General features: G+C 33.1%; 2 protein-coding genes across 3 annotated transcripts in view; one reads left to right on the forward strand and one right to left on the reverse strand.

Annotated features, from left to right (window-relative positions):
• LOC126815701 (carboxypeptidase B) overlaps positions 1-8,125 on the forward strand; it is a 23,139-nt gene extending 15,014 nt beyond the window's left edge. Inside the window, exons 2-10 of the mRNA XM_050541583.2 lie at positions 213-291; positions 1,550-1,774; positions 1,975-2,076; positions 2,213-2,317; positions 5,477-5,587; positions 5,732-5,822; positions 5,961-6,166; positions 6,550-6,634; positions 7,917-8,125. Coding sequence (XP_050397540.1) covers positions 1,652-1,774; positions 1,975-2,076; positions 2,213-2,317; positions 5,477-5,587; positions 5,732-5,822; positions 5,961-6,166; positions 6,550-6,634; positions 7,917-8,104 — 1,011 coding nt within the window. The 5' untranslated portion in view covers positions 213-291; positions 1,550-1,651 and the 3' untranslated portion in view covers positions 8,105-8,125. The remainder of the gene's footprint in view (positions 1-212; positions 292-1,549; positions 1,775-1,974; positions 2,077-2,212; positions 2,318-5,476; positions 5,588-5,731; positions 5,823-5,960; positions 6,167-6,549; positions 6,635-7,916) is intronic.
• A 16-nt stretch (positions 8,126-8,141) lies between these two features.
• LOC126815709 (cytochrome b-245 light chain) lies at positions 8,142-14,318 on the reverse strand. Of its 2 annotated transcripts, XM_050541591.2 has the most exons (6): positions 14,135-14,318; positions 13,911-13,980; positions 12,705-12,779; positions 11,908-11,991; positions 10,751-10,832; positions 8,142-10,092 (listed from the first exon to the last, which is right to left on the reverse strand). In XM_050541591.2, the coding sequence occupies exons 1-6, from the start codon at positions 14,190-14,192 to the stop codon at positions 9,952-9,954; spliced, it is 510 nt and encodes a 169-aa protein (XP_050397548.1). In that variant the 5' UTR covers positions 14,193-14,318; the 3' UTR covers positions 8,142-9,951. The 2 variants fall into 2 exon arrangements, with proteins under 2 accessions (XP_050397548.1, XP_050397549.1); XM_050541592.2 differs by lacking the exon at positions 11,908-11,991.
• Positions 14,319-14,418: the final 100 nt, after the last annotated feature.

Below are 14,418 nucleotides of genomic sequence, written 5' to 3' on the forward strand. Positions count from 1 at the left end.
GATGGTAAAATTCATATCGTAAATTTATCAGGCTTAATCTATATTCAAACCATGGAGGGGACACACGCCCTCTGTCTAATTTTGTGTTTAGTTACCTTTTGTGCTGCCACAAAAGTAAACTATAGTGGGTAAGACCTTTTCATATACAGTTTTGGTGAATTCACAAATCTATTTATGAATTAAACCAATAATATCCCGATTTTATTTTCCAGACACAAGGTTATCAGATTTATTCCCCACAACGAAGATCAATTCAAATATGTGGAAAAATTTCAATTCAACCCAGGAAAGGTAAGTTTATTCACCTAATGCATTATTTAAAGATACATTATGGGAGATTCGATAACGAGTTGGCAGTTCTCACTATAATAGTTAAAAACTAGATAATGTAAAGGCAATTTGCTGAAAATTTCATTCAAATTGATCCACCATGAACCGAGAACTAAGCGGTTGAAATTTCCCGCTAGCCTTGATCATCATTACTAAAGTCAGTACGATAAACAGCATAGTCTCGATTATCCATTTAATCGTTAAATCGCGAAGGAAAGTTATGCAATAAATCGGCTCACAATCCACTAAAGATCGCAGGCTAGCGCTGTCATCTAGAGTTGATTATGGTCTGGGTAGGTTAATTAATGTCTAATTAATAATTTAGATAACATTTCAGGCCTAAAGAAAGACCTGCAATAGACAGATTTAGCTCTTGTATAATGTATGTTTAATTGCCAATGTCTTTGATCGATGATGATGATGAGTCAAATATCTTCCACTGTGTACCTGTATCCCAGTGATTCTCAACCAGTGTGTCGCGATATCTTCCTAAGTCTGCCGCGAAATTTTGAACGGCACACTAAGAAAACGGGAAAAAATACGTGACCCCAATTGAGTATCCACTGATAAGTTCATAGCTGTGTTTTTTCTTTATTTAGTTTGAGTCATTCTAAGTGTCTATGACTAATCTCTGTCTACGGTTGTATGCCGTCTGACTTACCATGTTTTTATTTTGCAAAATTCAGATATTTTTATATATATTTAGCCAGGTGTGCCACTACTTCTTCATGTGTTCTAAGGTGTGCCGTTGGCAAAAAAAGGTTGAGAACCACTGCTTTAACCGGTTCTTTAAATAAACATGACATTGTATGAAAGAATAAATTAATTAACTCTTTTTAATCTAAAAAATGCAGAAAAAAACACTTATTAAGAGTATTTTTTTTTATTAACGGCCTAACCTGCATTACCAAAACCATTATTATTGTCTTACACCTGTTAGATCCAAGTGAAAAATTATTTATCGGAAAAAGAATAAAGTCTATATTGTTTTAATATCATTGATACATTAACTCATAGTAGTATTCCTGTGATAATTTCTATGTTCCTGAAGCAACGAATGCGAGTTTCACAACACCTTGATAAGATGTACGTAGTTAAAGCGAGATCATGCCTTCTATTGAAGATGGTTTTCCCCAAGAATCCGAAATGACAATAGAACCTTTCAGAAAATAGTGTGCATAATGTGACTACCAATTCTTAATAATTATTATATTTGAAGGTAGACATTTGGCGTGGATCAGCAGGAATTGATATACCTTTAGATCTTTCGGGCAATGAAGATGAGTTACGTACAGTTATTGACAGTTTTGAAAGATTGGGGATGAATCCAGTTGTATTAATGAATGATTTACAAGAAGGCATTAATTATCAGCTAGAAACAAACAAGGGAAGTGGTGATATTAACGCTGATTTTGATTATGGAAAATACCACACCCTGGAAGAGGTAGGTATCTTTGACGATATTGGTGAAAATAGATATTAGCTATTTATAATATGCAGCTTCAACAGAATGGAATTTTTAAAATGTTATTTTAAAAAACCCATTTATACAGCCAAGAAAGATAAAACATTGTAACACCAAATATTCTAATGACCCGTTTTATTGCTCTTATTTTGTTATATTTTAGTGATTTGTGTTTCCAGATTCAAGGATGGGTTGAGGATATAACGAAAACATATCCCAATATTGCTGATATGGTCAGTATTGTCAAATCGTTCGAGGGAAGAGAAATGTTAGCCATTCAGGTATAAAGTTACGTCCATTAATTTGTTTATAATTTGATATAAATGTGATCACACCGATTAACTTTATAAATAGAAACCTTCTGGTAAGTCTCCGTTGTACAGTCTATATTATCATAATCATAAATTATATTTATAGATTAGATCTAACAGTAGTAGTAATAAGGCAGGTATCTGGATTGAAGGAGGTATACATGCTAGAGAATGGATATCACCCGCAACAGTCATTTACATGGCCGGAAAAGTAAGGCGACAAATTTCTTTTGGGTTTTGTAACTTTCGAAATTAGTAAATCAATATGTTTTCGTGGATAGCTCTTGGTCCCATATTAAGAAAAGGCTAAACTTAAAGGACAATATTGGTGCCAGTCATTATCACATATGTGATAGAACTGGTTAAACACGTTCCAAATATTATTTTATCACAGAGATCATTGCTACGATAGATGAGTAATCAATGTTTCAACAATAGGAAGTGACGAACGCAAAAGGAAAACACGAGTTATCCCTTTATATAACTGAATGAAATGACGGGTGATAACAGATAAATAGGCGAATTTCTGCTCAATAATAATTCCTTCGAAGACCAAAAGTTGTTGTATGGGACTGTGAAAGGATATCTGATAATTCATAAACAAAATTGACTGTCACTAGATAAGAGAACATGAAAGAAAAATAGAAAAAGTCCGTGCATTACCATGTTTTTATAAGTATGGAATGAATAAACACCCGTGAATGTACGGACTGTTTCTATTTTTCTCGTGTTCTCTTATGTAATGACATGCAATTACTTTTTGGAATTGTCAGATATACTCTTACAGTCTCATATAACAACTTTTGGTCTTCGAAAGAATTTTTAGTGAGCAGAAATTCGCCCATTATCTTGTTATCACCCGTCACTTCAGCCAGTTACATAGAGGGATAACTCGTGTTTTCCTTTTATGTTCGTCAATTCCTATTGTTGAAACATTGATTATTCATCTATCGTAGCCAATGATCTCTGTGATAAAATAATATTTGGAACGTGTTTAACCAGTTCTATCACATATGTGATAATGACTGGCACCAATATTGTCCTTTAAAAATTCCGTTCGAAAAAGACCATTAAATGAATTGAAATTAAAAGAAAAATAATTCACTAATGTCAATGAACTGCCTGGGCAAAGGGATCCTCGGTATTGTAAACGTATCTACTGTCTGATTCATCGTAAATTTTAAACGGATTTCTTCGATTATGAACAAACTACTTAACTTTGGTTATTATAAACTCACCTGTGTGTTTGTAATGAACTCCCGTTCGATAAAATCCATTAGACAACTAATTATCACAACGATGAGAACAATTTCTTTCTTGAAAAATTTGAAAATTTACTTGTAATTTCGACAGAGTCGATGTCAACAATGTCTTCGTGACGTATTGGTCGAATCCAATATACCTGTTGCGGGGGTTGGTTAACATTGAAAGATAGTTTGACAGCGCGATCATTTTGATCGTATATGGGTTTGGGCGACGAAAAATATCAATTGAAGGCAATTACATAGGAGATTTATATGGAAACCATTGATCGCCAGTCTATCAAATTTTCTTCACAATTAAAATATCACTGATTGCACGGATACTCGTAAAAATAAAGTCATGAATAAACTATAAATATCCTATCTTCTTTATGTTATAAATAATTTAACAAGGATCATGAAGCTTAACTCCGAATTCTCTGAGTGTATTTTTAATTTTATACGCATTCTTTCGATCGAATAATAACCGCTTCAGTAACATCTTTAAGCGTGTTGCGGCAGCCCTCAGCGTGTCTATTGCCGTATTGGGTGCCCGGGTGGGTATATAATGCTACTAAGCCCGTATGACCCCGTAAGAAGCGGAACATAAATTCTCGATTCGACAGTTTTGACCGAAGTGTGATAAAGCCCGTAAAACGAATGTATAGTTATGTTTGTGCGGCATGAGTGTTCAAAAGTAAATACTCCCATCCGAGTCGCTAATCAAATAATTAGAACAAAATATTTCAAAAAGTAAAGCTATAAAATTTGCAGAGATTTTACTAGAATGTAAAAGACGGTAACTAAATACAGGAATGCGGGTAGTTATGTGTGCGAACGCTCAAACTCAATGCCAATTGTCGTAGGTATCCAGACCACTCGGACCAAAGACTACTCGGACTAAGACCAGTCGGACCAAAACAAGACCAGTCGGACCAATTAAATTATATTATAAGGCTAGACAATATGCTATTTATTTATTATTAAATCACAATACAAAGAAGCAAATAATTCTTATACGGAATTCTTATATTTAGAGTTGTTTGGTTCAATTTTGTGTACGTAAATAAATCAACGATTAGTTTTAAAATTAATTAATAATGGTGCCAAAAAAAAATATCAATCTAATTTTTCTTTACTCTTGCAATGAGACTCGGTATGTCCAGACTTTTGACAGTTTCTACATATACGGGTATACTGTTCTTGTCTGATAGCCTAATTTTACTTTTTCCACATTCGCGGTATCCCCAGTGGTTTCATTCCGTTCTACCCCACTAACCCCTGGGTTACTATATATGGGGGGGGGGGGAGACACGTTTTCAAGTTATCCGCCCTTGATGCGTCAATATAAACAGCACATAATAATACGAAGACCGGACGTTTATATGCCCCTTTTTAAACGTGACTACAAGTGTGGTTCTCGATATTTTGCGATTTGGAATACAATTATCAATTTATTCAAACAACACGTTATTATTAGTTCGAGTAGTCATATTAAAACACACACAATTAGCAATTTATTCAAATAACACTTTATTATTGGTTCGAGTAGTCATATTAAAATAAACACAATTATCAATTTATTAAAATAACACTTTATTATTGGTTCGAGTAATTATATTAAAACAAACGCAATTATCAATTTATTAAAACAACATTTTATTATTGGTCCGAGTCGTCTTTCTGTTGGGTCCGAATAGTCTTTTTGTATGGTCCGAGTAGTCTATTTGTTTGGGCTGAGTGGTCTATCACTTGGTCCGACTGGTCTTGAACCGAGTGATCTTTGGTCCGAGTGGTCATGGATTCTTGTCGTAATTGTACTTGAATTTCCTATGCTGTCACCCCTAATACGAAATGATATCTTCCGCAGAGTGACGTAACCATCTTCCATATTGGTATTTTTCTCTGGGAAAAGTTTGTGATATTTCAATTTTTCAAGAGAGAACTTGTTTTCATCGTTGTGATAATTAGTTGTGCAATGGATTTTATCGAACGGGAGTTGATTACAAACACACAGGTAAGTTTATAATAACCAACGTTAAGTAGTTTGTTCATAATCGAAGAAATCCGTTTAAAATTTACGATGAATCAGACAGTAAATGGACAATTACCATACCGTTATATTACAGTTACTGGAAGGTTATGGTGAAGTAGAGAACATAACAAAAGCTATAGACGCATTTGATTGGTACATAGTACCTGTTGTTAATGTGGATGGTTACAAATATACGTGGACAGGGGTAAGTTATCAAACTTAATGTACTCCTCTGCAGTATTTTTTACTTCCAGACTATTGGAGACCGCCCTGGCAAATTTATTTTAAACTCTACTTTTGTTTATACTTACTGTACATACAATAAATATTTTTTTTATAATTATTCAAGGATCGTAATTGGAGAAAGACAAGAACAAAACATTTATTATGCTACGGATCAGATCCTAACAGAAACTGGGATAATCATTGGTGTAATGGAGGTAAGTTAGGTGTAACTATAACTATAATTATTTAGAAAAAAAATATTCGTTTATAATGTCAGATATCTCTCGATCTCCTTCTCTCATAAAACTTATTGGACAGCCTGGTTTACACTATTGTATTATTGAATTTTTCAGAAGCTTCCGGTGGCCATAATCCTTGTTCAGATGTTTATTGTGGACCTAAACCATTTTCCGAACCAGTAGTTAAAGGTGTTGCTGATTTTATTTTATCAAAACCGAGCGGTTACTTTAAAATATTCATTGATTTTCATAGTTACTCACAATTGTGGATGACACCCTGGGGATATACAAAAGCAAAACCCAAGGATTATGAGCAACAGGTAAAACCATTTCATTTCCTAAATTTTACCAGAATAATTTTATGCAAACTTTTTCAAATTTTCTTTTCCGTTTTCAAATTTCCTTTGATAATAATTTTAAGAAATGGTGTTTAATATATGATTATATTATTTGGAGGTTAAATAATCCGGCAATTTTAAAACAGGAGAGGGTATTAAGAAACGATTGGATCCAATATGAAAACTTATAATAAACTGAGACATTACAGAACTAATGATTTCCCACAAGCCTGAAAACCCAACATGGACCCACGGAGCGTGAATTAATGAATACAATGGAGTGTAATGTCCTACTTTTCTATGCCAACTTTAATGAAGACGATCCACCGAATATAAACCTTGATAACCAGTGTCATTATTTTCAGGAAGCGTCATCAGCAGCAACAGTAAAGGCTTTAACAGCTGTTCACGGAACTAAATATATATACGGACCAATTGCATCAACTATATGTAAGTACATGGATATGGTATTTGTTGAAATGATATTCTTAAAATTGCTGGTGGACAACAGATATTTGTTGAAACATATAATATGTAGTTACTTTCTCGTTTTATACATAAAATATTGCCAAGGGGATGGAGATGGTGACTTTCTTTTTTGTGTGGCTATTCCAAGAATTAAAATGGTTTGGCTCGGTTACCCGCGGATCCTTTCGGAAATGACGATTTCCAGAATGAAATGATACGCTAAAAGTAAAACGAAAAACTCATTTGTCCCGATGACATTTTCAATAATAACCAAATATCCCAGTCAAGTCGTGATTTGCATGCATGTAAAGTTATTGCTTTGTGAAAGATGTTATTCAGAAAAAATAAATTTGGTTGAACTTCCATCTTCAAACCATTTAGCTGGTGGCATTTGTCCCAGTATTACCTTCATCGAAGCAGCTTCATTTTCAGAAATCTAGGTCCAAACCATCGTCCCGTTTAGTGACGTCGTCGACGTTCACGGGAATGGTTATAATCTCCGATACCACTTTTCATTTGAGGAGTTCACATAAATCTTTTGACATCAAACAAATAACACCCGCTCTATTGTCTTTAGAGGTATTTTAACCCTGTCATAGCAAAGTTTAGTACTTGATTCATTTTACCGTTGATCTGTATACGCAACTTGGTTATTAACCCAACCGCAACACTTAATCGGTCCTCCATGTTTTTGTGCTATATTATAAGGAAATTAAACATGCATTATGCAAGAGCTAAATCTGATTATTGCAAGTCTTAATTTAGGCTTCAGATGTTATAGAAATTATAAATTAGATCTTTATTTAAACAACAAGACCAAAATCAACTCTGCAGACCCACGGATGGCTCGGCTACAGCTCGGATTTAAATAGGATTTCACTAATTGATTAAATCAAATAAGGGGTAACCTGATGAAAATACGTCAGTTAGATCGAGGCTAAATGATAGAGTGTACTTAGCGAGGCCGCTGTAAAGCGTTTCGGTATGCCATTGAAAACTTTACTTGATAATCGAGATATGTAGGTGGAGTTAACGCCTGTCAATCAAACGATCAGCGAAGGTGAAGACACAATTCGCTACCATTTCTAGGCAAATATTACAACGATGATAACTATGTTCAGAATAAAGTAATTTGACTGAATTTATCAATATATTCTTCTTTCATCATCTACTTTTGAACTGTTATAGCAAGAATGGCCAACTCTCTATAAAAAATCTCCCATAATGTATCTTTAATCTATTGTTTGACGTTAACTATTTGTAGATGTAGCTAGTGGAAGTAGTGCTGATTGGACCTATGCTAATGCCAGTATAAAATACTCTTATGGCGTAGAATTAAGAGATCAAGGACAGTATGGTTTCTTGTTACCTGCTGATCAAATTATTCCTAGTGGTGAAGAAACTTTACAAGGACTGTTAACTTTAACACAATTTGTACAAAATAACCCATAAATAAATATACATGTATTAATGATTCTTGTGTTCATTATATAATACATGTTCTAAAATTCAGTCGTGTATGGGTCCGTCCGCATGCAGCTCTGTGCGACCGCCTATTTATAAAACTTAAAGGTAGTCTTCTAGTTTTGCTTGCATTGTTTTGCATCTCATATTTTGAGCCAGGTTCATAAACTTTTTGACAAGAGCCATCATTTCATTTGCATATCGTCACTACAAGGGTCGCGGATGGGTGGGACCAACGGAATAACAAGCGACCTATTAATACGACAGTGGTCCAACTGCTACTATTTTGAAAATTATATGTTTCACGTGTGTCCAGCTTTTGTGATTCCTGTCATTATTTTTTATGTTTTAATTCTATCTTTTGTGAAGGTGTCTATTGAACTAAACAAGCCAACAGTGAGGATGATGTCCCCCACTGAAATCCCAAAATAAATAGATGATACATATTGATTAATTGCACATTTATCTTTTTATCAATCAAATTGCTTATGGCTACTTAGTCTAAGTAGAAAATTCGCATCATCCAACTTAGTCAAGTTATTAAAATACAGATCTATATTTCGTTTCGTTTTTTTATACTTTTGATGGCATCAAGGCATTCACCTAATAAACCCCTACACCAAGGTTGAACATTCTAGCTCAATTGGGAGAGTAATTGTGTCCCAAAAAGTCTGACAGATGGACAGACAGACCCATTATCATAGCAGGGATGTCATATAAATTAGTCAAATAGTTTTGAAAATTTCTTAATAAACAAATAAATTACTTGACATTAAATCAAATATATTATATTTTTACTGAAAAAACTTTGTAATTATATTCAGTTTCAAAGGCGAGGATATATTTACATAATAGAATGAAATTGATGCTGTATATTTTTTTAACTGAAAAATTTGTTCTACAGAGAAATTACATATAAACATAGATTAATAAATATATATCCATGTGAACACAATGAGGCTGACAGCAAATTTGTTCATGATGATCAGATAGTTATAAATTATCAATTATTTCAGGACCAGCTGAAAAATTAGAAGTAAAATGTATAAATAAATCCATGCAATATAAAATATATGATTTAAAATAATATGAGTTCTAATAAATCCAATAATGTGTAAATAAATTATATATCACCAATCCAAAAAAATCTTATGATCTCAAAAAATTAAATTACACAATATTTTGTGGTAAATAATAAATGTGAAGTAATACATATTTATAAAAAGTAAAATATTTTCTATGTAATAAAATGAAAGGTTGGGGCAACTACTTTTTAACTAAATATATACAATACTAAATGAACAAACTATAAACAAGGCATAAAATAAAAGGATATGCTACAATGGAACATATATATATTTTGGCAAAATGTTGAACCTGAGAAATACAACATCTATATTTATTGTTTGCCACACCAAAATAACAATAAATGTAAAATCGCTAAAAATCATAAGCATGTTACCAAATGGAAATCTGACTTCCCTATATGCAATGATTTAACTATCCAAAATAAATGATTTATTCCACAATATTTCCTTTTCTAAATTTTAAGAATGTCACAATATAAATATGATATGCTCTTCTATAACATCCAATGGAATAATCTCACTAATTATTGAGTAGATAAATGTCCAAACATATTGATTTACAAAACTACCCATGTGCCAACAGATAGAGTTACCAAATATCAAATCTTGAAGTTTGTTATGTTTTAGACTTGTAAGACAAACTGTTGAGTAATGTACCCAAATCTGCATTTAAAGAACTGTCTCTATAAAATATAAATAAATTTAGACTCTATTTTTGTATGATAAACAATCTTTAAGGTAACAGATTTAGACTCTACTATCATTTGGTTGTTGCTGTGGAGGGTGTCTAGGTGGGGGATGTCTGGGTGGTTCTATTACTGTTGGTCCTTGTTTTCTTTTTGTGATATCTTCTAATACAGGCTTCCATTCTTCACCTTTTATTGCAGCCTGTAAAGATATATTAAAATATGAATAATTAAATAACAAAAATACAAAGATTATTTTTACCAGATTTTTATTCAGAAACCAAAGTGCTTTCAACAGTAAGACACTCTTAGAGCAATCAGATTAAAACACAGATCCCATATTTTGTTTCGTTTTTTATAGTTCAAAATTTCGTTTTACTTGTCCTTACTACACTAGGATCTGGAAAAGTTGTTATATAACTGGTGTTCTGGATGATGTGAGGGATTAGTTAATGAAATGGTCTGTTAGGGCGAGTTTTTGGCGTGAGGTGCACGGAACTGTGGGTAACCCACTAGAAACATCAATGCTGATTGGTTAATCAAATGTCTGACGTCATAGGGTTAAAAGCCGCTCATATGAACTCTGACGAAACCTTCCACTACAACTGGTCAGATCTTTATGTAGTGTAGACAATCGAAAATATTAAAAAAAAAAAGAAACGAAATATAGATCTGTATTTTAATCAGATTGCTTTTAGAGGGGCTTCAAATTTCTCTATATTAAAATCATTCTTCCATTTGAAAACCATGTTCATGTCAACACAATATATCACTTTCAGTCATCGAATGTTGGATACTTCATGTGTTTAAAACTAATAAAATTCCTATTTCTAATAAATCTAATGAAAAACCAAACTTACTGTAAAATAGATTGCACTTGTAATAAAGAAACACATTCCCCCTAATAAAGTAGGTAGAATAAAACAACATGGTACAGTAAATCTGAAAATATTAATAAATAATAATAACATATTTTCTGTCAATAATTTATTATTATTTGTTGCTCTGTATGTGTCCATTGGAAATGTAAAACTGTCTTACATGTAATTTCTGCCAGGCAGTTGCTAAAACATTATATTTCAGCCTTTCCTTGATTTTGATGCTTTAAAAATTTTGATGCTTTAAAATACTGCATAAAAATGAAAGTGTGTTCACTAATGGTAGGGTGACCCGCCATAAATAAATATCTCCAAATATCCCGACAATTACACCACAATATTTATTTATATATCAAGGCTTAACTCAGTTTCGCACATTTAGAGTCACTAAATAAACGGTCAGGTTTTATTTAATAAGCTATGACCATTTACCCATCCATAAATAATACACTAAAAGAGGATTATGACTTATGAGTGTCGGCCATAACATCCAGCACTTGTGAGTAAAAAGTAGGTTACGTGCCCTTGTTTTGAAATTAATCTCACTTAACCAGTGTACCGACCATTCTACGTCCGTTTGACAGGCCGGGATAATCAAGTCTACTTTTTAACGAAACATAACAGAAGGCTGGAACAAGAAATTGAATTTAGAAACACGCACGTTCGGCAACTCAACAATTGTTTTAAGAACCTTGTAAAAGTAAAATGAAACTACTGCTGTTTCAGAGATATTATTTGTACTAAACCAAAAGATGCCACTCCTAACCGTACAGTTAATGATAAAGCAATTTAAAAAATAAAACGAAAGTAATTTCTAAAGCTGCTGTAATAACCAAAAATCTAAATATTACTGCTATTTAGAATCCTCAACAATAGATTTTTTACGGCTGTAATAGTTGATAGATGTGTAGAGAATTGCACGTGCGATGGCTATTTATAGTCTCATAGACTCTAGCGCTGTGTATTATCATACTGCGTGTTGAGCCAGAAATCACTTCGAGACAAGCCACTGAAGCGTGCACATTCGCCGTGTCGAGTCCAACTTACTGTAGGAAAATTTTCACTGCACGGATCACCCTACCAATCGTGCAAACAGATCTTATGATCATTAGACATAGAAGAATAAGTACTGAACCTACATTAGATAAAGAACAAAACGAACAAAATAATTTCTTGTCAGTAATCCCCCACATTGAACAAATTTTGTTAATGGTCTTTGAAATCTAAAATGAAAAAGTACATGGGCTATCTTTATCATTTATTCAATATAAAGATTGGAAATTCAATATGTTGAACAAAATTAAAATATAGATCAATTACAGGTTCCAACCGCTAAAATAGAGATACAAATTTTTTATCTCTCTAAAAAATTTGCTTAAAACCTGGTTAAAGATGCATTATGCAAAATCTAAATCTGCCTATTAATTAGAAAATCATAGGTTATTCAATGGCTGTATTCAATGATATTTGCTTGTATTTGCATGTAGTTATAGGATAAAGCTCTTAATCTAATTCTTACATAATGCATCTTTAAGGACTTGATGCCCCATTTAGCGCTAAATGAATCCTGAGCAAACTACAACTGTGAACGTTTAATCTCGAATAGGAATATCAGTCCAAAAATGGCTCAATTCTATTCAGTATTTACAGAGTTATGATCAGTTGTATTTTCATTGTACTATGCTGCTTGAGCGTAACAGACACCACCATATTTTATTGGTAGCAGAAAAGCCTGATGGGCCTAGTTTAAATCCTACTGAATTCAAGCTGGAAGGTTATCTACTAGCGTTGGTATTTTGATTCTGTTTGCTTAATCCAATGTTAAATAATCACACATTAAGCATGTAAGCTGTGAGAAGTTTGATATGTTAGCGTAAATGCAAATTTTAAGTAATTTTCTATTATTTTTGAAAATCAATTAAAAACAAATACTTACTTTCTTTCTAAACATTTACCATTCTTCCGTGCTCCTCTAGGATACTCTAATATTAATACTAATACACCAACAACTCTTTTCTTTTATGAAGGGAAAAATATTTACAGTAGAACTTGTAAAAAGTGTAACAAAAATGTTGACTACGTGAACAAGGGGAAATCATTAAGCATATAACCTCAAGGATGCAAATGCTCACATACAATGGTCAAAAGGTAAACTGGAAATAAAATGAAGTTTAATGTCCTACTTTTGCTCCGACAGCGGCACTACTCTACATCAAATTCCAACTGTCAAGGGTTCTATTACATGCATGCCTATGTGTACACACGTACAGGACCTTGGTTTTTTTGTCCTATGCACATGACAATATGTTGTCCCTTGCCAGGCTCTCCAACCATGGACCATATAATACAAGGCCCTAGCTAAAATTATGTATCGTTGAACTGTGTTTAACGCTACAATTGATACAGTCTAAGACTCCTTACGCAAGTTTAAATAGGTTCAAATGCACAATTGTATTGAAATAAGTAATTCTATCACAAATAGTGAAGACTGGACCACTAAAATAGTTACTGAATAGTTTTTCTTTGTGGTAATGCGTTCTACATTTTCAAAGCGATGTTTCTTATAATGTGAAAGCCGTCATGCCACTGGCCAGTTGAAATAAGTTCTGTAGTCGAGAAATTTCGCGTAGTAGTTGGGTTTCATATCATATAATTATGCGGTAAGGCTTCACCTTTATTTCAATAGGAATTGGTTTATTATATGTTAAGCTATGTGCAGTACAGTTTTGGGTCAGTTTATGTGTAAATTAAGGGAGCTATAGGCCAGTAACCTTTTTGTAGTCATTTGACTAAAAAACTTGCGCAAAGGAACTCCGTAGGATGAGCCACTACTGTGGCTGGAGTAAGGCGGAAGACATCAGTAGTGGAACCATTTCTAACAAGGCCCATGCTCCAACCTGCACCACTGATAAAGGGGATTCACACTGGAAAGTCCTGATGAACTTTCTCTGACAACACGGGCCCGGGCCTCCAGGTTAGCAAGCCATTGTTTTACTCACTGAGCTATAGACGTAGGCCTAACAAAATTATTATATTATAGTTTTGAGACGTCAAACTTATTATTAAACAGAATTTTATAATTCAGTCAACATTATTATTCTAAAATTGAATTATTAATATTATTTGTATTATTCAAGGATACATTCCATATACACCAAACTGCCAATTTTTAAACTGTCCAGCTACAGCTATGACACCACCAAGAATTACAACTGAAAAACAACCATATTATTAATTAAAAACTGTACTAAAACTTTCACAAAGAAAATATATGTGGGCGAGATTTCTGAATCTGTCAACCAATTATTTCTAACCATTAAATTGTTCAAAGTTTCTAAGACTAAAACATTAAAACAACGTTTATACCTGCTGAGGTGGCTAGGGCCTGTTCATTTGCCCACATGGCCCACTCAATTTTACCCATAATTATCTGAATAATTCTGTATGGATCTACTTAGGTTTCTACATACTATTAGAACGGTTAATTCATTTTTTTTTCAGAATAAAATTGATTTAAATAAACTTTCGTTTCCTGTTGAACTTTTCTTTATTGAAGTTACAAAAGGTATTTGTGATGTATCAGCGTCTACGATTGGACTAAACTTGTTCTCATTGTGGCAGCTATCCAATCGAAAACATTCTCTTACAGA

The sequence above is a fragment of the Patella vulgata genome, chromosome 3 (genome assembly GCF_932274485.2).
Source record: "Patella vulgata chromosome 3, xgPatVulg1.2, whole genome shotgun sequence".
NCBI lineage: Eukaryota > Metazoa > Mollusca > Gastropoda > Patellidae > Patella > Patella vulgata.

Coding starts and splice junctions, on each gene's coding strand:
- LOC126815709 (XM_050541591.2), bottom strand. CDS start 14,192: ATGGGTAAAATTGAGTGGGCCATGTGGGCAAATGAACAGGCCCTAGCC. Junction 12,780..13,910: donor CAGTTTGGTGTATATGGAAT/GTATCCTTGAAT, acceptor ATAAAAGAAAAG/AGTTGTTGGTGTATTAGTAT. Junction 11,992..12,704: donor GGTAAATGTTTAGAAAGAAA/GTAAGTATTTGT, acceptor TTTTCATTTTAG/ATTTCAAAGACCATTAACAA.